This window comes from Crocuta crocuta, unplaced genomic scaffold (assembly GCF_008692635.1).
Source record: "Crocuta crocuta isolate KB4526 unplaced genomic scaffold, BGI_CrCroc_1.0 scaffold30, whole genome shotgun sequence".
Lineage (NCBI taxonomy): Eukaryota > Metazoa > Chordata > Mammalia > Carnivora > Hyaenidae > Crocuta > Crocuta crocuta.
In genome coordinates, this window is record NW_027528345.1 from 11,869,257 (window position 1) to 11,892,738 (window position 23,482).

Below are 23,482 nucleotides of genomic sequence, written 5' to 3' on the forward strand. Positions count from 1 at the left end.
TTTTTTTTTTTTTTTTTTTTTTTGGTCAGTTTCTTCAGAAGAGCCTAGAATTTTTATAGCGATTGCACAGAATCTATAGGTCAGTTTGGGAAAATGGGCATCTTAATTATATTGACTCTTTCAATGTGTGAATGTAGTTTTATTCTCATTTAAGTCTTCTCAAGTTTCGCTCAGCAAAGTTGTATAATTTATAGTGGAAGTCTTGCCCATCTTCCACTAAATTTATTCCTTGGTATTTGTAGCATTTGATATTGTTATAAAAGGTATAATTTAAAAAGTTTATTTTCAGGGCACTCGGGTGGCTCAGTCGGTTGAGTGCCAACTTTAGCTCAGGCCATGATCTTTTTTTTTTTTTTTTAATATTTTTATTTATTTCTAGGAGAGAGAGAGAGAGACAGCGTGAGCAGGGGAGGGTCAGAGAGAGAGGGAGATACAGACTCTGAAATAGGCTCCAGGCTCTGAGCTGGCAGTCAGCACAGAGTCCGACGCGGGGCTCGAACCCACGAACCGCAAGATCATGACCGAAGTGAAAGTCGGACGCTTAACTGACTAAGCCACCCAGGCACCCCTGGCTCAGGCCATGATCTTACGGTCTGTGAGTTCAAGCCCTGCGTTGGGCTCTGTGCTGACAACCAGAAGCCTGCTTCCTATTCTGTGTCTCCCTCTCTCTCTGCCTCTCCCCTGCCTGCTCTTTGTCTCTCTCTCCCTCAAAAATAATAAACATTTTAAAAAATAAAAAATAAAAAGTTTTTTATTTTTAAGTATTTGTTGTCAGAACATAGAAATACAGTTAGTTTTTGTATTCCATGATCTTGTAAATTAACATCTTAGTTAATGACCTTATATCTCATGATCTTGATAAATTAACATCTCAGTTCTATTAGGTCTTTTTTTTTGCAAATTCCGTAGGGTTTTTACAGGCATAATAATATTTTCTGTGACTAACAGCAACTGCAACCCTTATGCCTTTTATTTATTTTTCTTGCTTTATTGCATTAGCTAGTACTTCAGATACAAAATGCATAGAAGTGATGAAAGCAGATATTCTTCCTTAATTCCATTATTAGTGGAAAAATATTTAATGTTCCAGCAACAAGTATAATGTTGGCTATAGGTTTTCACAGATGTTCTTTATCAGATTGAAACTGCTATGTTCTATTTGTGGCTTGCTAAGAAATATTATTATGCCGAGGTGTTCAGTTTTATTAAATGTTCTTTTACTGCATCTGAGATAATCAGATGGTTTTTTTCTCCTTTATTCTGCTAAAGTGATGAATGACACTGACTTTTTTCCTAATGTGAAACTAGCTTTCCTGGGATAAATCCTGTTGGTCCTGATGTATTTATTATCTTTGTATATATTGCTGGGTTCTATCTTCTCAAGTTTTGTTAAGGATTTCATATCGCCATTCATGAGGGATATTGGTCTCTGATTTTCTTTTGTTGTAATGTTTTTGTTAGGTTTAGTATCATAGTTAACTTTATAAAACAGGTTGGGAAGTATTCCCTTTTGTGTTTTCTGAAAGAATTGGTATTAGTATAGGTATTATTTCTTCTGTAAATGTTTGATAGAATTCACTTGTAGAGCTCTCTGGACTAGAGTTCTCTTTATTGTAAGGTTTTTTTTATTAATAGTTTCGAATGTGAGCTATTTAGATTTTCTATTTCTTCTTCTATTAGTTTTGGTAAGCTGTGTTTTGATAAGTTTGTCCATTTTATGCAAGGTGAAATGACTTGAAGTTGTTTACAATTATTCTTTTTTATTTTTAGGTTAGCCCACATAAATTTTTGGATTTATTTATTATGATACTGTATCCTGTTATACTCTGACTGCTATAAATATTATAGAGAAGCTTCCTGTCTGACGATGGTTCAACTTAAAATTACAATATATCCTTTTTTTTTTATAAATGTTTTATTTATTTCTGAGAGAGAGAGAGACAGCATGAGCAAGGGAGGGTCAAAGAGAGAGGGAGACACAGAATTCAAAACAGGGTCCAGGCTCTGAGCTAGCTGTCAGAGCAGAGCCCAACACGGGGCTCAAACCCATGACTGCGAGATCATGACCTGACCCGAAGTTGGACACTGACCGACTGAGCCACCCAGGAGCCCCTACAATATATTCTTATTATCCCAATAATGCCAGTAGGATTTGTAGTAATGTCCTCATTGTTCCTAAAAATTATAATTTGTGTTTTCTCTCTTGTTTTCTTCATCAGTCTTGCCAGGGAATTATCAATTTTATTAATCTGTTTTAAAAAAAAAACATTTGCCCTTTTGAATTGTCTATTGTTTGTCCATTTACTAATTCATTAGTCTCCACTCTTATTTTTATTATTTTCTTTCATCTACTTACCCACAGTTTAATTTGATCTTTTTCTTATTTCTTAAGGTGGAAGTTTAGAGCATTGATTTTATATCTTTTACAGCACTCAGTGCTATAAAATTTTCTCAAACCATTGTGTTAGCCACATCCCATAAATCTTAACGTATTGTTTTCATTATCCTCAAAGTATTTTCTAATTTCCTTTGTGATTTTATCTTTGATCTATGGACTTTTAGAAGTCTGTTGTTTAATTTACAAATTTAAGGGGATTTTTTTCTGGATGTCTTACGGTTACCACAAGGCTTTTCAATGGAACCAGTTACTTGGATCTGTGGTAAATGTTCTTGCCCGTGTAAAAAGGCGACATAATGAATTTCTCTTTTTACCGTGTAAAGTTCCCTAAGTATGATCTTTGAAACTTCTTTTTCTTGGTATCCTCTTTATTTCTTTCTTGAAATTTAAGATACGTTCTATAGCATGCCTTACTGTGGAACAAATTTTAATATTCTAGAGGTTGTCACCACATATCCCTGCTACAGTTTATTTTCAGTTTACATAGAAAGATAGAAATAATAATTGTTCCATCTTCATATGAAGTTTGGGGATAAACTTCTCTTTATGTGGATTTTTTGACCCATGCTAAAAATTATTTTAGCTTTCAAATAGATACCACTAAATGAGAATCTAATGATTTGACTAGGTCCTTTAGTCATCATTTTTATTAACTTTATAAGGTTAATATTATTAAGGTCTCAAGAATTTATATCTTGTTATATCCAGCAAGTCTAGAAAACAGTAAGATCTACTTAGAACCAAAGCTATTTTAAATGCAGTTTCATCCTTTCTTGATGAATCAGCCAGTTCATTAGATCTTACCTTGAGAGTCAGCGTTATGAAAATTAGCTACCATGTACTGTAGATCCACAGAGCAGCTCAGTAAAAATTTAGAATGAATAAATGCCACTGTATGGGGCCTCTCTGTGTTCATTTTTAGATGATTGTCGTTTTAAAATACAGTCATTTAATCTGATTTATTAGGTGTCATGAATATCAGGCTGGGAATTGGAGCACAAAGTGGCTTACCAGAGAAATCTCTCTTATTATGACCTGAGATAATGGTCAACAAATCATTGTTACATATACGGATGTTTGTAGAGTAATGTAGCCAAGGAATTCCCAAGGAAATCAGTTCTTTTTCTTTTCCATTTCTTCTGTAGCTCTGTCAAACAAACAAAACAAAATCCAATGGAAAAACAAATGTCTGAATCCGTGAAACGGCTTGATGAAACACTGTAATAAGATGCATTATGATGTGCCAGATACTTTCTTCTGTACAGTTCTTAACATCTAAACATATCTAAGGACAGAAAGCCTTTCAGATGTAGCTCCCTAGAGACTATTATTTTCTTTTCAAAACAGCTAGGGTCCTTCTGGTCCTGATCAGACTGACTTTTCTAGCTTCATGAAAACATGTGTCTTCCCTGCCCTCTGAGAGATGGGGACTCTTCTTACCTTCACAGTGGGAGGGACAGCCAACATTACCTGGATGATGTGTTATAGTGTACAGCATGGTTACTTGAAAGCTAGCTTTTAATCCACTGTGTTTAATCTGACCTAATGTAGCACATTCAGGTTGGCACAGAGAACACGGGCAAGGGACAGTAACACCATGCTATAATCTCCCCTACCAGTATTGCCCACAGTGGAGCATGTAAAAAATAGTTTGTATAACAGTCTGGTGGTGTTTTCTGCCCTTTTGTTTGACTGGGAATTTGAACATTGCAGGTTAACTTATAAAGTAAAATTTTACAAGGGCAAGATAAACATATATAGCACTATATGTTTACTTAAAATAGCGAGGAGCACCTGGTTGGCTCAGTCGGTTAATTGTCCGACTTCAGCTCAGGTCATGATCTCACAGTTCGTGGGTTCGGGCCCCGCGTCGGGCTCTGTGCTGACAGCTCAGAGCCTGGAACCTGCTTCAGATTCTGTGTCTCCCTCTCTCTGCCCCTCCCCCGCTTGTGTTCTCTCTCTCTCTCTCTCTCTCTCTCTTTCTCTCTCCCCCCTCAGAAATAAACATTAAAAATTTTTTAATAAAGGGGCGCCTGGGTGGCTTAGTCGGTTAAGCGTCCGACTTTCGCTTAGGTCATGATCTCGCGGTTCGTGGGTTCAAGCCCCACGTCGGACTCTGTGCTGACAGCCAGCTCAGAGCCTGGAGCCTATTTCAGAGTCTGTATCTCCCTCTCTCTCTGACCCTCCCCTGCTCACGCTGTCTCTCTCTCTCTCTCTCTCCTAAAAATAAATAAAAATATTTTTTTTTAAAAATTTTTTTTAATAAAATAAAATAAAAGCAAAATCCTTACCATCGTCTTTACGGTGGCTTGGGGGAGATTTAGGGTAGAACTTCAACTTGCTAACATTCAGTTAGGCCCAGGTTTGACATTTGGAAGTGACAGTTTGGGAGAGTGATGGTGCCCCTACCCATGGAGGAAGCAATGTCTACAGCACTCAGTGTGATCAGGGACTTGGCCCTTTAATGAAATGTCGAATAGAATGAATTCGACTTACTTCATCATGTGGTCCAATTCTAGCCAAATGCTGTGGATATGAGACTGAGATGGGAAAACTCAGGTTCTCCTTCTGCTGGCATCGCCGCAGAAGATCTGGTCTTTCCACTGTGTGCTTGGAATTGACCAGATGAGGTGTTTGGGTCCCAGGCAGATTCTTTGGTTCACCATAGATCTGTACAAACTTAACCTGGTCGTCTCATGAGTAGCGCTAAGGATGATCCTTGGTCATGTTTGATTCTACTTCCTGAGGTTAATAAGATTGCAGGATCAAAGTACAAAGATGTTATGAAGAGCATATGTTTCTGCTCACACTCTGCACTGTATGTCAGTATGACCCAGCTTTCACCTTTATAAGACTTTACTCACCTGATTTACTATTTTTTCTAGGCTACAACTGAGGTGGAAATTAAGAAGAAAGGCCCTGGATCTCTCTTAGTTTCCATGGACCAGCTGGCCTCCTATGGACGGAAGGACAGAATCAACAGCATATTGAGTGTTGTTACAAATACACTAGTAGAAGGTATGTGCCCTTGATGTCAGCCTGAGCCACCTAGATATAAATATGTAGAGTGCATGATAAATATAATCCCTGTCCGTTGGCCTGACTTTTGCAAAAATTGACTCTGAACTTTAGAAATAGTCTACTTGTTCTAAAAATCAGCATCCCATATCTGCATGCAGAGAATCAAATAAGGGCTTCAGAGCTGCTGCCCGCATTGTACACGGATAGATAAGAAGTATGAAGGAATGACATTTAGGAGTGAGCTGGCAGATCTCAAGAAGCCTGTACTTGTCCTGAGGAACCAGCACAAAGGATGTTGACTGAAGTGTGAAGATATGAAAAGGTGGAATCCCCCTCCTGCCCTCTACCCCGAAACATATCTTCCTCTTTTCTTCTTTAGCTACCTACAACCCTCTTGGCTTTCCCTGAAGGACTAATGTACTGTGCATTTTGATTGCACCTAATTCTGCCTCTCGTCAAACACCCCCACATATCCATAAATATATTTGATGTGTGAATAGGTAAGCTGAAACCCCTCTTATTTCGGCACTCTGTGCCACAGGAAAAGAGCAGCCACTGTTGAATCATAGCGTATCTGCAGTAATGTTGCCATCGGCACCTGAACTTGGTATTAGGTGGCTCCTCCACGACACAGCCTGGCCTTCCAGGCGCCCTTGGCTCTCTTCAGAGGTAGATTCAATGGCTGCGTTTTCTCTCACAAGATTCTGACTGATTCTGCGTAAATCTTCTTTTGATTCACATTGCTTTAGCTGAGCTTTCCCACTAGAGATCCAGAATATTCTCGAGGCCTCAGATTGCTGTCCTTCAGAGTTCAATCCCCCAGGCTTCACCCAATGATGACCAGAGTCCCAGACATAAGGAGATTCGAAATTATCCTGGTATCTTAGGACAAGTTCTTTTTTGACTCCTTTAAGTTCAATACCACTTCTACTCAGAGAGAAAGAGACAGTTCAGCAGGGACATCTGTGGTAGCGTCTGACTTTTGATTTCCTTTCAAGTCATGATTTCACAGTTCATGAGATCAAGCCCTAAGTCAGGCTCCACACTGGCAGCGCAGTGCCTGCTTGAGAATCTCCCTCTCCCTCTCCTTCTTCCTCTCTCTCTCTCTCTGTTTCTCTCTCTCTCACTCAAAATAAGTAAATAAACTTTTTTTCAAAACTTCCAAGCTAAGAAACACTAGCTTAAGACCTTTGGCTAAAGTTATTCTTCACTTGGGGACAAGAATGGGATTTCTCTGAGAATCTGTGGAAATTGAGAAAGACAAATGAACCCCTCCAACAGGCACCTTTATTACTGGCAATGACCTCAGAACCGTAGAACTATCGGTGCGGTGCAGCAGTTAACGTAGTTGACCACTACAGCGACCTGGCTCAGGGTCTAGTGAAGGTAAATGCTCAAGAAATGCTTGAGGAGCTGAACCTTGCTGTGCTTGGAACGGTGTGGGGGTCGGTGCTGCAGGCTGCCTGTGGGAGGCCTTGGTACCTCCATTCCTCTACTGAGTTGGCTGGAAACACTGGAGTGGAAGCTCTGTCTTTTTCTTCTCCCTCTTCTTCCTCTTCTCGCTGTGCTCTTCCTTCTCTTCCTCTTCTGCTACGCTCATTCTCCACCCCCCACCCACCAGCACACACATGATAAAAAAAATAGATGTCGGGGTAGCTCAGGGGAGAGACAGTCAGAGCTGCCTTCCTGAGTAAGAAGCCGATCCAGCTCTTTCTCCCCTTTCTAAGTCCTAATGTTCACATAGCCTTTCACTGCTCAGACAGTCCTCCATCCCCTCCCCTAGTATTCAGCTCCCTTTGTTAAAGCCGAGGAGACAGAACTGCCATAAGCATAGAACAATGAATGGCTGGGACTGAAGAACATGAGAGGGAATTAAAGGGCATTAGGAAAGCTCCATTCCTCTTTTACCACTGGCCCCTCTCTGTTTTGTTTTTTTGTTTTTATAGCACATTGGGTATTATTTATTTGTAAGTGATTTTATTCTTTCTAATTATTTTTTTTTTACAAATAGTTTATTCTCAAGTTGGTTTCCATATAACACCCAGTGCTCATCCCCACAAGTGCCCTCCTCCATACCCATCTCCCCCCTCCCCCCCACACCNGGCCCTCTCTGTTTAGTAATTAGTATGGCACTGAAAGCCAGCATTGAACAAATCATTGTTATTGCTTCTCAGACCTTCAGTTCAGAAACTCTGACATTATTTTGATCTTTGGATCACCAAACCAGAGAAGCAGGCTTCCACCTACCCGATAGCTTAGAAACCACATTGGAGCATTCCAGAACCATGTACGTAATGAGAAAATCCCACCTTGCTGTTTGTCACACCTATCACATTGGCAGATGTGCTCACCCAGACCCAGTAAACTCAGCAGAATTCAGTCAGCGGTGCCATCCGCTTGGGGATATTTCCGAGGACTGGGGGCAGGATGTGGGCAGAGAGTAGTACCATCTCCCTTCTCAAAGCAGCGAGGCTGGGGGAGAAGGAGAGACTGTTGGTGAAGTAACGCTGAAGACATGAATGATAATACTTGGTGTTATTGGTTCTCAGGTAAAACAGTCTCAGAAACTCCTTATAGAGGTAATTGGCCATCGCTGTTGCTGCCACAATCTGTCGATTCACTCTTTGGTTCAACTGACAAGCACCCAGTGTCTGCACAATTGCTTATCTGCTCTCCACCTTTCCCAGGGTGGCTGTAGGCTCTGTGAGGATGGGGACTCTTGTTCACCAACGTATTCCCAGCATCTTGCACACAGTAGGTGCTTAAACGTTGTTGAATTGAATCGAGAGAAGCCCTGCCTTGAAAAACCTCAGGGTCTGCTAACGCCACCATCTTGGTGGAATAGTGAGGCCCTCTCTGAAAACGATTCCCAGTGCACCTGAGGTCGAGACTACGGTTACCTCTCTGAAAATATGCAACAGGAGCAAAGTAAGGGGAACCCCACAAGCCTTTGGACATCTCGTCTTCCCCCAGACCAAATTCTTAGCCATGTCAGGCATGCGGGGCCAGTAACCGTTGGCAAAGCTGAGCGTCACTTTCTAAACCTTTACATTCACCTAACTGATCTTTTCTAAAGCTCCACGTTGACTTAACTGTTTGTGGAATGGAAAAGATTATCCTGAGAGCATATGCGAGACGATGTGGATACGATCCCCAGTATCCCTGTAGGAATCTTCCTGGTGCCCCATAGGGCAGGGAAACCCCTCTTCAGTATCTGGCAAAGACTGGGCGCCTAGTGCACTCTACAACAGTGCCATTGTGTCTCCTGTCAGAAACGCGAACAGTCGCGGCTTCAACCTCCACGTGCCAGGGAACAGCAGACACTTGGAGAAGGGAGGAGATTAAAAAAAGGAACGGAACCAAATTTCCAAATATGTACTATAAGAATTTATGGAAATAAGAGAACCTTTTCATTTTCTTTTTTTGGTTAGAAAACTAAATTTACCTTGGGAAGGGAGGGAGTTCTATGAGGAAGAAGCCAAAGCAAATTTTCTTCACAGACTTCCTTTCCCACGCAAACTCCCACGTGGCGCTTACTGTGGCCCTTAAATCTGAAAAACCAAGGCAACCATTTTCTTAGCAACCAGGGAGCCAATCAAAAACCCAACCAGAGCACCCCCTCTGAAATAAAGCCATCACCATGGGCACCATCCAGCTGGTTGGAAAAAGGGAAAGTAGACTAATTTCAGGCAGCCATCTTGTTCTTGGTAAAACATTGGGAAACTTTTATTCATTCCCTGCATGATTTGGTTTTGTCAGCAGAATTGGGTTGGGGTGTGGGACAGATGCGGTTATATCCAACCCCATGGAACCAAGGTTATCATGCCGACGAGTTTTCAAAGCCACGTCTCTTAAAGAACAGCCTCCTAGATCAAGGTCCTTGGACTTTTGTAATCCAGGCTGTTCTAATTCATACTTAACTTGAGGAGGGCTTTGTTACCCAGGGCCTCATGCCTAGAATGTCGTGGCTGCCCGCCGAATGGCTCTCTGTCTTCTTGTCTGATGGTCCTTTTCCATCTTCGTTTTGTGAACGACCTTAGAGGTCATGTTGGTCTGGTGATATTTAGTCCATGTCTATCAGAGTCCTGGGATCCTGGGAAGTGCCTCAGGGAAGGAAGAAGTCCATGATGAGTTTCAACTAGAGGGGTTCCTGGTTTACTGTTTTATACATTGGGGGCCACAGAAGAGCTTGTTTGAAACACACCAGTGCTGTTTCTAAAAGAGAAAGAAGACAAGAAAAAAGGAAAGAATAAAAAGGTGGAGGAAGGAAAGACGAAAACAGAGAGGGGAAGGGTGGGGGGAGAAAGGGCAAGAGAGAAGGGGAAAAGAAGAGAGTGGGGAGGATGAGAGAGAGGAAGGGAAGGGAGCTGGGGAAGGAGTGGGACTCCTGTACCCAACGCAGCCGTGAGTTGTGAACTCACTGACTTGCCCTTCTTTGGAAACATAAGAGACACACTGCACGTGGTAGCCTGGCTACCAGTGCTACTGCTTTGCTTTGCTTTGCTTTGCTTTTTTTTTAAGATTTTTTAAAAATGTTTTTTATTTATTTCTGAGAGAGAGAGAGACAGAGTGAGCAGGGGAGGGTCAGAGAGAGAGGGAGACAGAATCCGAAACAGGCTCCAGGCTCTGAGCTGTCAGCACAGAGCCTGACGCGGGGCTCGAACCCACAAACCGTGAGATCATGACCTGAGCCAAAGTCGTACGCCCAACCGACTGAGCCACCCAGGCGCCCCATTGCAACTGCTTTTCTGCTGTAAAGATAATAATAACGGCAAATGCTTCGGTGGCATTTTGTTACACTACGGCGTTCCAAGGTGCTTTATATATATCTTAGCTCTTTTAATTCAGCAAGTTGAAGTAACTTACTCAGGTTCCCACAGTGAGCCGTGTCTGAGCTGGTATTTGCACCCAGATATGTCTGATTTCAGAGTCTATGCTTTTGATTGCTCCTCTGATAATTTAGCGATACAGCGTATAGTATCGCACCTGCCATTTATTGAGGACTTGCCTTGTGCAGGTGCTACGCTGTCTGCTTTACATTCGTCAGCGCACTTAGTCAGTGGATGAGGAGTCTAGGACTCATGTAGTCCTATAGCCTGTATAGTGGGTGTTGCTTCAGATGAGGCAACAGAAGAGTAGAGGAATCTGTAACTTGCCCAATGTTCCACATTGTGAGTGTTGAAGCCAGTTGGACCAGGGAGTCAGACTCCAAAGGCCAAGCCCCTAACCACTATGCCGTGCTCCCAAAACGATGGATCACACTCTAATTTCTAACTAGATAGTTGTTAACAGAGAAGTGACCTGGTATTTCCCATGCCTCCTCTTTCCCTTCAAAGAGAAAGAAAATGGCTGTGGGGGCACCACACACTTCGGACGGTCAGCTCAAACTACCTTTCTTCTCGTGGTTCATAGCAGCGATGAACTTAATGACTCAGGGAGGAGGAGGAGGAGCTCTTGTAAACCCTCTTTGTTTTCTCACCATGATTGAGGGCCACCTTTGTTCCTTACTCACTGCAGAGCTGGAAGAGTCGCAGAGAAAGTGCCCGCCATGCTGGTATAAATTCGCCAATACTTTCCTCATCTGGGAGTGCCATCCCTACTGGATAAAACTGAAAGAGATTGTGAACTTGATCGTTATGGACCCTTTTGTGGACCTGGCCATCACCATCTGCATTGTCCTGAATACCCTGTTTATGGCAATGGAGCACCATCCTATGACACCACAATTTGAACATGTCTTGGCTGTGGGAAATCTGGTAAGATGGAACATTCTCTCCGGGTTTTATTATCAGAACACGTTTTGCCTGTAGGACATCTTTTTCTGATACTGGAAGCTGGAGCTTAGTTGAAAAGAAAGTTGTAGTTAATTGGAAGACAAATGCTTCCACATATGGTCCAGCCCCAGCCACTTCTGCTCACTGTCGTGATCCCGTGGCTGTTCCCTCTTTCTGCAGAACTTCGAAGACGTCATTTAGGAGCTCTTGGCAGAAAACCAAGCATGGTGACAGAATGGGAGGCATGGTGCAGTGGGTTGGTTTTGGCAACCTGAGCCAAGGACTCCGGGATTTTTTTTTTTCTCATTCCCTTTCTCACATTGCTGCCTGCAGTGCTCCAGCACATCACTTCCCTTTCACCTTCAATCATAAGCACCACAAAACAGGGGAGCTCTTCTAGTGCAGTAAACCTACCTATAAATTTGCCTGCACTGTCATATCTTAATTATCCATATGGGGCCTATCGCGGGGAAACATTTAATTCCAGGCCGGTTTCCCCCTCCCGCCCAACTTCTGGGCTCTCATCCGGTTTCCACCGTTAGCTGATCTGTGCCAGATTGACTTTAATGTTAGCTTAAGTCATATATTTAATTTATTACATTATTTAGAAGATAAGAATGAGGGTTTGTTTGTTTTTTTTAAATAGATGACAGTGCATTCTGAAGTCAAATAGTTGTGTTTTGGGGATTGTCTGTTTTATGTCTTTAGTCCAAAAATCAGGAGTTGATTGGATTTTCATAGATCGGGAAGAATTAGTTGGGAAGAATCCTCTAGGTCTTCTGGGCGTCATTATTCCTTAGGAGTTTCACCGCAAGCAAGTCAAATCTAATTGTTACCATTAAATTTGGGCATGGTCTCTGCCTGATGTCTGTCTGTCTGTCTGTCTGTCTCTCTCTCTCTCTCTCTCACACACACACACACAGAGTTTTTATGTTAAATCCAAATATGCTATTCAAGTGTTATAATATCATTTTGATTATAATTATGAAAACACATGTGGCAGAGGAGACCCTTTCTCTGACTAGTCCTTGCCGCCCATCATGTTCCCCGGTACATGTCCAAGGTCATTCTGTGGTCTCTCCATTCTGCATGGCTGAGGTAGGGACCCCCACTTCGAGCTCTGTGCTGGGCATGGAGCCTGCTTAGGATTCTCTTTCTCTCTCTCTCTCTTCCCCACTTATATTCCCCCCATCAAAATAAATTATAAAAGTAAATCTAAAAAATAAAACTTAGGGGTGCCTGGGTGGCTCAGTCAGTAAAGTGGCTGACTTCAGCTCAGGTCATGATCTTGCAGCTCGTGGGTTTGAGCCCCGCATCAGGTTCTGTGCTGACAGCTCAGAGCCTGGAGCCTGTTTTGGATTCTGTGTCACCCTCTCTCTCTGCCCCTCCCCTGCTCATGCTCTGTCTCTCTCTGTCTCAAAAATAAGTTTAAAAACTATAAAAAAAAATTTTTTTAACAAACATATAAATAAATAAAACTTAAAAAATAGTGATTCCTTCATACCACAAAAATAATCACAATTTATTTTTTCCAAAACCCCAAAAGGTGACAGTACCGTATGTTGGAATAACCCGCTTGCCGACCTCTGTCCCAGGCATTCCCCCAGGCCTCTGGATACCGTTCATCCCACTGAAAAGCCACAGTAACTGTGTCACTGTTGATTTTCTCTTAGGAACCAAAGTTCCCGCAGTGTAAATATTCTGTGGTCAGTTAGCCAGTGATGACTATTGAGTATTTCCTGCGTGTTCGCCAGAACCAGTGGTGAACTCAGTCTCTATTTGGTTTGTGGTAAGCAGGCCACCATTTCTATGTAGACAAACCTTCCATGGGTTGACGCCGAGGGTAAAATGTCTGTCAGGGATTGATGCCCTGACTTAGAGTGATGCTCCCTCGGTAGATACATAGCATGCACCGTGAACTTTGATTTTTGCTTCTCACTGGATCTCTTCAGGGAATATTTTCTTTCAGTTCTAGAATACCGCATCTTCAGTTTAGAAAAATGCGGAACCATGGAAAAGTACAGGGACATAAAACTTTACAGCCCACGCATCCATTCTGATCCCCATCATGCCATTCTGTTTTGTTATTGCTATACATTCGTCGAGTCTCTTTCCAAACAGCATCTGTCATCTAAGCATTTTTCCCTATTTTCAGTTCTGTCCTCAGACTATATCTTCAAAGGTTTCCTTAAACTCCTTCATTTAAACTCCTACCATTTTAACAGTAAAATTGGTAACTAGGTAGTTGCAAGTACTGATTTATTATGAGTTTAAAACCTATTACATATAAAGTCTCCCTCTAAAATCATAACATTTAGTAAGAGTGTGGTGTTACATGGTTAGCTTGTTAGAATGAGGGTACAGGTCTTATCGAAACTGCTGTCCATGGGATTTTACTTTTTACCGCATGTGATGTTATTAACTCCTGTGCGGAGACGAAGGCACTGGGAAACACAGGGTGCTCTGAACGGTAGGAAAATGGGAGCCGGGTAACACAGGGAGCGAGTCATTGTCATACCCAGTAAGCTCTCAATCTAAACAGTGATTATGTCATTGATTATAACATTTAAAAAGTCAAAAGGAAGCACCAAAGTGTCCAACAGTAAGAAAGTTCTTTAAGGATATTATCACCCAATAGAATTCTATGCAAGTGATATAAAGGGGAAGTAGGAAGATTACGTAGCAACATGAACTGAGTGGTGATAAGTGAAAAACAAGACCCAAGGTATTATGTACTCCATGATTTTACAACTCTGTCAAAATATACACGCATTGGGGGAAAAAATGGAAAGGGAATACACAAAACTGATAGTTGTATGCAAGGTGGAGACTAATGTTTTCCTATATTTTGCACAACACTTGCAACAGTGTTCTGTTGCTTCTACAATTTAAAATAAAATAAGAAACCCTGCAGCATTTGTCTAAAGTTAATAAGACACGTAATATCAAATCAGGAATGCTATATTTTTAATATAATCATGACTCAATGAATTTCTTTCTTTTCTTTTTTTTTTTTTTTTTTTTTTTTTTTTCCTNCAGTTTTTTTTAAATATTTATTTATTTTTGAGAAAGAGACATAGTGTGAGCGGGGGAGGGCAGAAAGAGAGGGAGACACAGAATCCGAAGCAGGCTCCAGGCTCTGAGCTGTTCAGCACAGAGCCCAATGCAAGGCTCGAACCCACAAACTGCGAGATCATGACCTGAGCCAAAGTCAGACCCTTAACTGACTGAGCCACCCAGGTGCCCCTCTTTAAAATCGTTTTTTAGGGGCGCCTGGTGGCTCAGTCGGTTAGACATCCTACTTCAGCTCAGGTCATGATCTCACAGTTCGTGGGTTTGAGCCCCACATCAGGCTCTGTGCTGACAGCTAGCTCAGGACCTGGAGCCTGTTTCAGATTCTATGTCTCCCTCTCTCTCTCTGACCCTCCCCGGCTCACGCTGTCTCTCTCTTTCTCCCTCTCGCGCTCTCTCTCTCTCTCTCTCTCTCGGAAATAAATAAAACATTTAAAAAAATAAAATAAAAATTAAATCATTTTTTAAATGCATTCTTGGGTGGTTCTGGCAATGATGATGTAAACATTTGGACTGAGCACTTGATTCACGAGGGAGACAAGACTATCCTGCATCACGTGGTATAGTCACAGGACATTGAAGGACTGATGTCCTCAGAGGCATAATTTAGGCAAGGCTGGGTCTTGAGGCTTCTTGGACATGTCTTCAAAGATAATGGTAAAGGCATTCTCTATTATTTCTTTTTCTTACCCCCCTGCCTTCCCCTCTTTAGGTTTTCACTGGAATTTTCACAGCAGAAATGTTCCTGAAGCTCATAGCCATGGATCCCTACTATTATTTCCAAGAAGGTTGGAACATTTTTGACGGATTTATCGTGTCCCTCAGTTTAATGGAACTGAGTCTGGCAGATGTGGAGGGGCTCTCGGTGCTGCGATCTTTCCGATTGGTATTCCATGTTTCTCCAACTTTTTACATTTCCTGTCTGATACCTACTAAAAAAGTTTTGCATACATTAGTTTGATGATTGGAAGAATCCTTAGCTATATTCTGCTCACAATTCCAGTTGGCGATTTATTGGCTTAGATACTAAAATCTTGTCGATTTTTCTGCTAAACACCTAATATAGAAGTTAGTTTTTAATATCAATACACAAGCAGACGTCCATTTTAGGGATTTCCTCGGAAAATAAGGGTTAATCTGAAAGATGAAAAAGAAGGACTCCCAAGGGCTATTCTGAGATCTAAGTTGGATTTGCCAGTGAATCTGTTTTTTTGTGTGAGCATCTCCCCAAAATGGCACAGTTTTCTCCTTGTTCAAAGATGTCTCTCGTTTCTTCTCGCATGGTGACCCCTTCCAGAAAATGAGAATGAAATAATAACTTTTAAAATTATGTTGAAATTAATGGTTGAACATTCAATTTGTTTCCTTAACACTAGCTGAAAAGGACTCTGTAATATGTTTGAAGAAGGTGATGTTAAAATTACTAAAATGACCGACAGAATAGTGAAAGATGTCCTCAAAAGAGCTTCCCATAAACATAGGCATAAGTGATACCCTGATTAACTCCCTTAATAAGCTGAGTTACTTTGAGGATATCCCCCTCAAACAAAGCATCAGAATGGGGGGGGGGGGCTTAGGTTTTTTTCTCTCCCCATTGGAAATAATACCTAAGCACTTGTAACTGAAAGGATTTTAGGTTTTCTCATCAGGATATTCAGCATATTTAAGAAGGAGAATTGGAATAAAATGGAACTGTTTGTACAACAGAAGTCTCACTGAGTCCAGGTCACAAATAACATCTGCCCGGTTTCTGAAACCTCTGCTTACTAGTCTTTGGTTCGGATCCAGCCCACAGTAGATTTTTGGAAAATAGTTCTTACTATCTGGAAGATGAGATGAAGGAATAAGAGCTAGAAGGCACCTTAGCACTAATATTCCTAGTGATTAAAAAGCCAGTCAGAAAGGGGAAAAATATGAATGACCCAGATATTCACACAGAGAAGCACCTGGTAGCTCTTGAGCCCTCAGATAAGGCTCAAGCTTTCAAAGGAAAAGTGTCCCAATTGGCACCATTGCCTTCTACCACAATTCCTGTTATCTCATGTGTTAGTCATTAACTTATGACGTCTGAGAATGATCTCATTATCATTTCATTCAAGGTCCCTTTCTTCATTTATACTTCTCAGACTATTAGCTATGACCTTGTAAATCATTCATTACAAAATATTGAAATTTCATGGTTGCAGATAACAGAAGTTCTGTCCTCTGAATTAATATCATTATAGTCCCTTTTCATACGATGTTTGATATGTGTGCAACTGCCCCTACCTGGGTGTGGTGCTTTTTCTCCAAATTATTCCAAGTATATCACAAAGTTTCATATCAGCCACTGGTCAAAAAGAGAGATTTCAGAATTTTTAAATGCATGTTTTTGAAAAAGAGATGACTTATTTTCACTGTCCTTCCTATTCTGACCTTTTGCTTCACTACAAATCACATTTTCCTTGAGAAGTCAAGGCAAAATCAGTAGGAAAGGATATGTTCATGTATGGGTTTTTAAAAAGTGGACTGACCCAGGGACCAATACAGGGGGCTAGATCTAGGCAGTATTCTTGACTCTTAGTTCTAAATCTTCCCCTTACTGTGAAATTAATCCATTTTCCCCATCTATGCCTCACGTTCTCCCACTGTGGTCGAAAACAGAAAGTCCTAGGAACCTCCCAAGGGTGTTCAATAAATTTAAGCTGATCTTACAGATTTTATGTTTTTATTTTAGTGATGTGGTAAGAAAATAGATTGAGTATGATTTGATCTTTGTTTGGTTTTTGTAGCTCCGAGTCTTCAAATTGGCCAAATCCTGGCCCACCCTGAACATGCTGATTAAGATTATTGGAAATTCAGTGGGTGCCCTGGGCAACTTGACCCTGGTGCTGGCCATCATCGTCTTCATCTTTGCCGTGGTGGGGATGCAGCTCTTCGGAAAGAGCTACAAAGAGTGTGTCTGCAAGATCAACCAGGACTGCGAACTCCCTCGCTGGCACATGAATGACTTTTTCCATTCCTTCCTCATTGTCTTTCGAGTGTTGTGCGGGGAGTGGATCGAGACCATGTGGGACTGCATGGAAGTGGCGGGCCAGGCCATGTGCCTCATTGTCTTCATGATGGTCATGGTTATTGGCAACTTGGTGGTTAGTACTAACTTAGAATTTTTTTCATTCTTCGCCCTGAAGAGCTTACCCTCGACCCAGAAGCCCCATGGGCTTGGTCCTACTACATTCCATGTCTGTGCTAGATTTTATTCTTTCTTGGCCCAAGCACCCTAAGGTACAAATGAAGGAAAGGAGACTGCTCTTTACAGAGGCCTGCTGAGTCACGAGCCCCACAACTTGTCAACCTTTTTTCATAGTTATGAAAACAAAACTCAGCAAAGTTAAGTGATTTTTCTGAAGTCACACAACTGGTAAATGTCAGGGCTTATATTAGATCCTAGACTACAGAGTCTTTGCTCTTTCTACTACAAAAGTCTTCTTCACTTAAATTAGAATTTCTCAACGTTGACACTGTTGACACTTTGGGTTAGATCATTCTTTGTTGGGGGACTGTCCTATGCATTGTCAATGTTTAGCAGCATCCCTGACCTCTGCCTTTTACTGACCAATAGCGCCCCCACACCCTAAGGAGTGACAACCAAAAATGTCTCCAGACATTGCCAGCTGTCCCCTTGGAGGCAAAATTGCCCTCCGCTGTGAACCACCGATCTAAACCCACTGAGGGTTTTATCTAACCCGTGTAAATGGCAAACCACGTTTTTGCTTTACTCTGATCTGTCTGCCCACTGTCTTCTGCCTCTGTGTATAGAATATTCGCCAACAGAGATTTTGACACCATCTTTCTCCAAGTACGATCTGAGGACTAGCCGCAGTGAGATCACTTTAGAGTCTGTGAGGACGCTTAGGCCCCACCCCAGAACTACTGAATCAGAATCTGCATTTCTAATAGGTGATTTCCCCCAGGTGATTCACCTGCTCACTGCAGTTTAAGAAGTACTGATCTTTCAGGGGCGCCTGGGTGGCTTAGTCGGTTAAGCATCCGACTTTCGCTTAGGTCATGATCTCGCNCTGATCTTTCAGAGCAGGCGCAGTCCCACTGGCAGGCATAGAGCAAGAGGGGCAGGAAGAAGGCAGACCCAGATGATCCCCCGTCAGCTCACCCGGAACAGCTCTCCCCCTTCTTGTGCCACAGAGAAGCGTGCCCGTAGAGGCTTCCACTCAGCAGCCTCTGAACCGGACGCGCCACCCTGTTCTCTCCGATGACCTGTGACAGCGGACACTGCGACGTGTCTGTAATCCCTCCGTTTCCTCACTCCCCACCACCTTTCCCTCAGTCCTGCTCCCTGCTGCCTCCTGGTACATCGTGGAATGCACAGTATCAGCCCTGACCTTGCCGCCCTTTCTCGCTTCTCCGGTTCTCAGTTGTCTCCACACCATCTCCCCGTGACTCTCTACAGATCCCTGAGCACATGACCAAATCCAGTATTATTTCTGCTTCTGATGACACCTTTCCAGGTTCCCCTTTGCTCAGTCCTTCTGCCCACCTAGTCTCTAGGAATCTGTAAGTCTCTTATGCCTCTCTTCTCTCCCTTTCCAGTGATTACCCGATGCCTTTCATACATCTCTCTTCATGGTATTTCTAAGATCTGACCCATCTTCCCATTCCTGTAACCCATTCAGTATTTCTCAAAGTGTGGTCTGAAGATCACAGCCACCCAAGTTTCACTCATTAGAAAAGACTTGAGTCCCGGGCCCTACACCAGATCACCTGAATCAGAATCTTTCAGGTGACGCCAAGGAAATATGTATTTTTCCACGCGTCCCACCTCAGGAGATTTTCATGCATGCTAAGGTTTGAGATTACAGTAGCCGAATCCAGACCCTTATTAACTCATAGAAGTGACAGCTCTAATTCCTGGCCCAACCCCCACCCCATTCCTGTATGTAGCTGGTAGCAGTGGTGTTCTCAGAATTCTATCATTTGTTATTCCTTTACTCAAAGACCAGTAATGGATCCAATTAAATGAAATTCAGATCCCTCAGCCTGGCCTTCAAAGCACCCTCCACATCACCCCCATTTTACCAACCATATTCCTTTGTAATTCTACAAATGGCCCGAATAATTTGCATACATAGAATTCATTTGTTGTTTCCATCCCTCCCACTCCACACGTATTATTATCTCCACCTAAAATATATGCCTTACTCTTCTTCAGAAGTGTGACAAAGTAAGGGCCAAGTCTAAATCAAGAAGTGAACAGCTCTCCCAATATTTAAAGTAAGTCTTAATAAAAATAAATTAACTAATCTTAATATCCAGTGTGGTAAAATAGGATATTTGAACAGAAGTAAAAGCTTGCATCTGAGGGCTGGACACTTAGATATCCAACAGAATACAAAAGTCACCGTCACTGTCTTGTTAAAATATTTCATTTTGGTAAATGTTAGGAAAACAAAGGAAATTAATTCTTTTTTTTAAATAGTTTATTGTCAACTTGGTTTCCATATAACACCCAGTGCTCATCCCAACAAGTGTCCTCCTCCATGCCCATCACCCCCCTTCCCCTCTCCCCCACTCCCATCAGCCTCAGTTTGTTCTCAGCATTCAAGAGTCTCTCATGGTTTGCCCCCCTCCCTCTCCTCAATTATTTTTCCCCTTCTCCTCCCCCATGGTCCTCTGTTAAGTTCCTCCTAATCCACCTATACGTGCAAACATATGGTATCTGCCCTTCTCTGCCTCTCATTTCACTCAGCATAACACCCTCAAGATCCATCCATGTTGCTGCAAATGGCCAGATTTCATTCTTATTGCCATGTAGTATTCCATTGTGTAGATAAACCACATCTTCTTGACCCATTCATCAGCTGATGGACATTTAGGCTGTTACTAAGATTCGGCTATTGTTGAGAGTGCTGCTATGAACATTGGGGTACATGTGCCCCTGTGCATCAGCACTCTTGTATCCCTTGGGTAAATTCCTAGCAGTACTATTGCTGGGCCATAGGGGAGTTCTACTGTTAATTTTCTGAGGAACCTCCACACTGTTTTCCAGAGGGGCTGCACCCGTTTACATTCCCACCAACAGTGTAGGAGGGTGCCCATTTCTCCACATCCTCGCCAGCATCTGTAGTCTCCTGATTTGTTCATTTTAGCCACTCTGACCTTTGTGAGGTGGTATCTCAGTGTATTTCCCTGTGATTTGTATTTCCCTGATGAGGAGGGATGCTGAGCATCGTTTCATGTGTCTGTTGGCCATCTGGATGTCCTCTTTGGAGAAATGTCTGTTCATGTCTTCTGCCCATTTCAAAGGAAATTAATTCTTAAGATGACATGGGTATATTTCAGTTCTATGTTCTTGATCTGTTGTAGGAAAGCGTGGCTCTCCAAACCTAGCAGTTTTTCTAATGTGGGTTCTCCCAGACACCCGCCACATGTGAATACATGTGACCTCTTTGATCCTCCCAATAAGCCATGTCCATTTTTTTCCTTCTGTTTTGGGAGAATTTTCTTCCAAAATGGATACAGCTTTTGCTCTTTCTGATTATAAGAAAAGTCATATATTTGGGGGCACATGTCTATGAATGTAAAACTATAAAAGAACCAAGAGAAGAGGTACTAACCTTGCATTAAAACCAAAACCAAACAAACTGCCCACTTGGTGGAAAAGAGTATGGAGGATCCTCAGAAAATTAAAAATAGACCTAGCATATGATCCAGTAATTCCACTGCTGGGCATTTACCCAAAGAATACAAAAACACTAATTAGAAAAGATACATGGACCCCTCTGTTTATTGCAGCATTATTTACAATAGCCAAGATACGTAAATAACCCAAGTATCCATCCATAGATGAATGGATAAAGAAGATGTGGTATCTGTATACAGTGAAATATTACGCACCTATAAAAAAAAAAAAAAGAATGAAATCTTGCCATTTACAACAACATGGATGGAGCTAGAGAAGATTATGCTAAGTGAAACAACTGTCAGAGGAAGATAAATACCATTTAGTTTCACCCATATGTGGAATTTAAGAAACAAAACAGATGAACAGACAAAAATGAGACAAACACAATAGACTCTTAAATACAGAAAGCCAGTGGTTGCCAGAGGGGAGGTGGTGGGGGCGGGGGATACATGAAATTGATAAAGAGGATTAAGAGTATGCTTGTTGTGGGGCGCCTGGGTGGCTTAGTCGGTTAAGCGTCCAACTTTCGCTTGGGTCGTGATCTCGCGGTTCGTGGGTTCGAGCCCCGCGTCGGGCTCGGTGCTGACTGCCAGTTCAGAGCCTGGAGCCTGTTTCGGAGTCTGTGACTCCTTCTCTCTCTGACCCTCTCCTGCTCACGCTGTCTCTCTCTCTCTCTCTCTCCTAGAAATAAATAAAAAACATTTAAAAAGTTTAAAAAAAAAAAAAGAGTATGCTTGTTGTGATGAGCACCGAGTAATGTGTAGAATTGTTGAATAGTACACCTGCAACTAATACAATACTGTGTTAATTACACTTCAATAAAAAAAACTTTTTTAAATGCCCACTTAGTGACATGAGCATTGAAAACAGTAAGTGGGGCAAACCAAACACAACAGAAATTCTTGTGCCTGTCACATAAGCCTGGGGGCTCCCAGTCTGTGATCGTAGTCTAATAGATAACTTTCCCTAATACCGTCTACATTCACTGTCCTTTTTCCTAATGCCACGGGTACAGGTGCTGAACCTGTTTCTGGCCTTGCTCCTGAGCTCCTTCAGCGCAGACAATCTGGCAGCCACGGACGATGATGGGGAAATGAACAACCTACAGATCTCAGTGATCCGGATCAAGAAGGGGGTGGCTTGGGCCAAACTCAAAGTGCACACCTTCATGCAGGCCCACTTCAAGCAGCGTGAGGCCGATGAAGTGAAGCCCCTGGATGAGCTGTATGAAAAGAAGGCCAACTGCATCGCCAACCACACCGGCGCAGACATCCACCGGAATGGTGACTTCCAGAAGAATGGCAATGGCACAACCAGTGGCATTGGCAGCAGCGTGGAGAAGTATATCATTGATGAGGACCACATGTCCTTCATCAACAATCCCAACTTGACCGTGCGGGTACCCATTGCCGTAGGCGAGTCTGATTTTGAGAACCTCAACACGGAGGATGTGAGCAGCGAGTCGGATCCTGAAGGCAGCAAAGACGTAAGGCCCCAGCCTAGAACCCAACCTTGACTCTGTGTGAGAACAAGCAGGGTTCTGTCAGCTCCCGGGACTGGTCAGCTGTGGGCCGGGTAGAGAGACTGTGGAATAGCCAAGAAGGTCTGAGAACCAACCCTCATACCCGTTGTCGTTCTAGTCCTTCCCTTGGGGACCTAGGTCCCTGAGGCGCTCCTAGATGTGTCTCCATTGCCGCTGGATCATCTTGGCCAGTGGCCAGAGCAAACCCTGGAGCACGTCCCTGCTATTAATCTCTCTGAGCTGCAGCACTGAGACCAACCAATAGCCATATTTTGTTGAGGGCAGATCACTGTAATCCATGAGTGGCTTTAACGTTATACCCAATCCTGACAGAAGTTTTGAGGGCCAGCTGGTAATTGTGTGCCCCCCGTGAGCTGGACGTTGAGGAGTTTGTAATAAAATTGCAAAGAATTACTGCAGGTTCAGTCAGTGTAGAGGGGAAGTATCGGTGCAGCAATGGTCCAGCTCTCTTTTCTTTGCGAATCTAGAAACTGGATGATACCAGCTCCTCTGAAGGAAGCACCATCGATATCAAACCTGAAGTAGAAGAAGTCCCAGTGGAACAGCCCGAGGAATACTTGGATCCAGATGCCTGCTTCACAGAAGGTGAAAGGGAGCAGCGATGACGGTGGGCACGTGGCACTTAGTGCTGTCCACAGATTCCCGCCAGGGTCAGTGGTTGGGGGAGGGTGGGGGCTCTGTGGCCATGTTCAGGAACTTTGCTCCCCACCTCGTCATCTTGAGGGACGTTGCTACTGTTTCCCTCGTTTGATTCTGACCTATAGCAAGTTTCTGTTCTCAAACATTTCTTTGTCCATTTTCTCCTGGCATCAGCCCAAACACTTCCATTAGAAAGGCGTGTTCGGTCATGGCTGTGGCTGCCTCCTGACTCCCCTTTTCTCCTCCCTCTCACTGCTTCTTTATAGGAAATCTTCCCAACTGCAGAGGGCCCTGCCCTGCTAGCCTTGCGGCATAGCCCCAGCCCTGCCAGCCTCCATGTCTGAATCGGGCATTCT

The 23,482-nt window shown here is 42.8% G+C and overlaps 1 protein-coding gene across 2 annotated transcripts in view; it reads left to right on the plus strand.

The window, feature by feature from the left end:
* SCN8A (sodium voltage-gated channel alpha subunit 8) overlaps positions 1-23,482 on the plus strand; it is a 120,153-nt gene that overhangs the window by 69,770 nt on the left and 26,901 nt on the right. For both annotated transcript variants that reach the window (XM_077753419.1, XM_077753418.1), the window contains exons 12-17: positions 5,284-5,416; positions 10,937-11,175; positions 14,978-15,151; positions 17,037-17,393; positions 21,960-22,430; positions 22,955-23,072. In XM_077753419.1, coding sequence (XP_077609545.1) covers positions 5,284-5,416; positions 10,937-11,175; positions 14,978-15,151; positions 17,037-17,393; positions 21,960-22,430; positions 22,955-23,072 — 1,492 coding nt within the window. The remainder of the gene's footprint in view (positions 1-5,283; positions 5,417-10,936; positions 11,176-14,977; positions 15,152-17,036; positions 17,394-21,959; positions 22,431-22,954; positions 23,073-23,482) is intronic.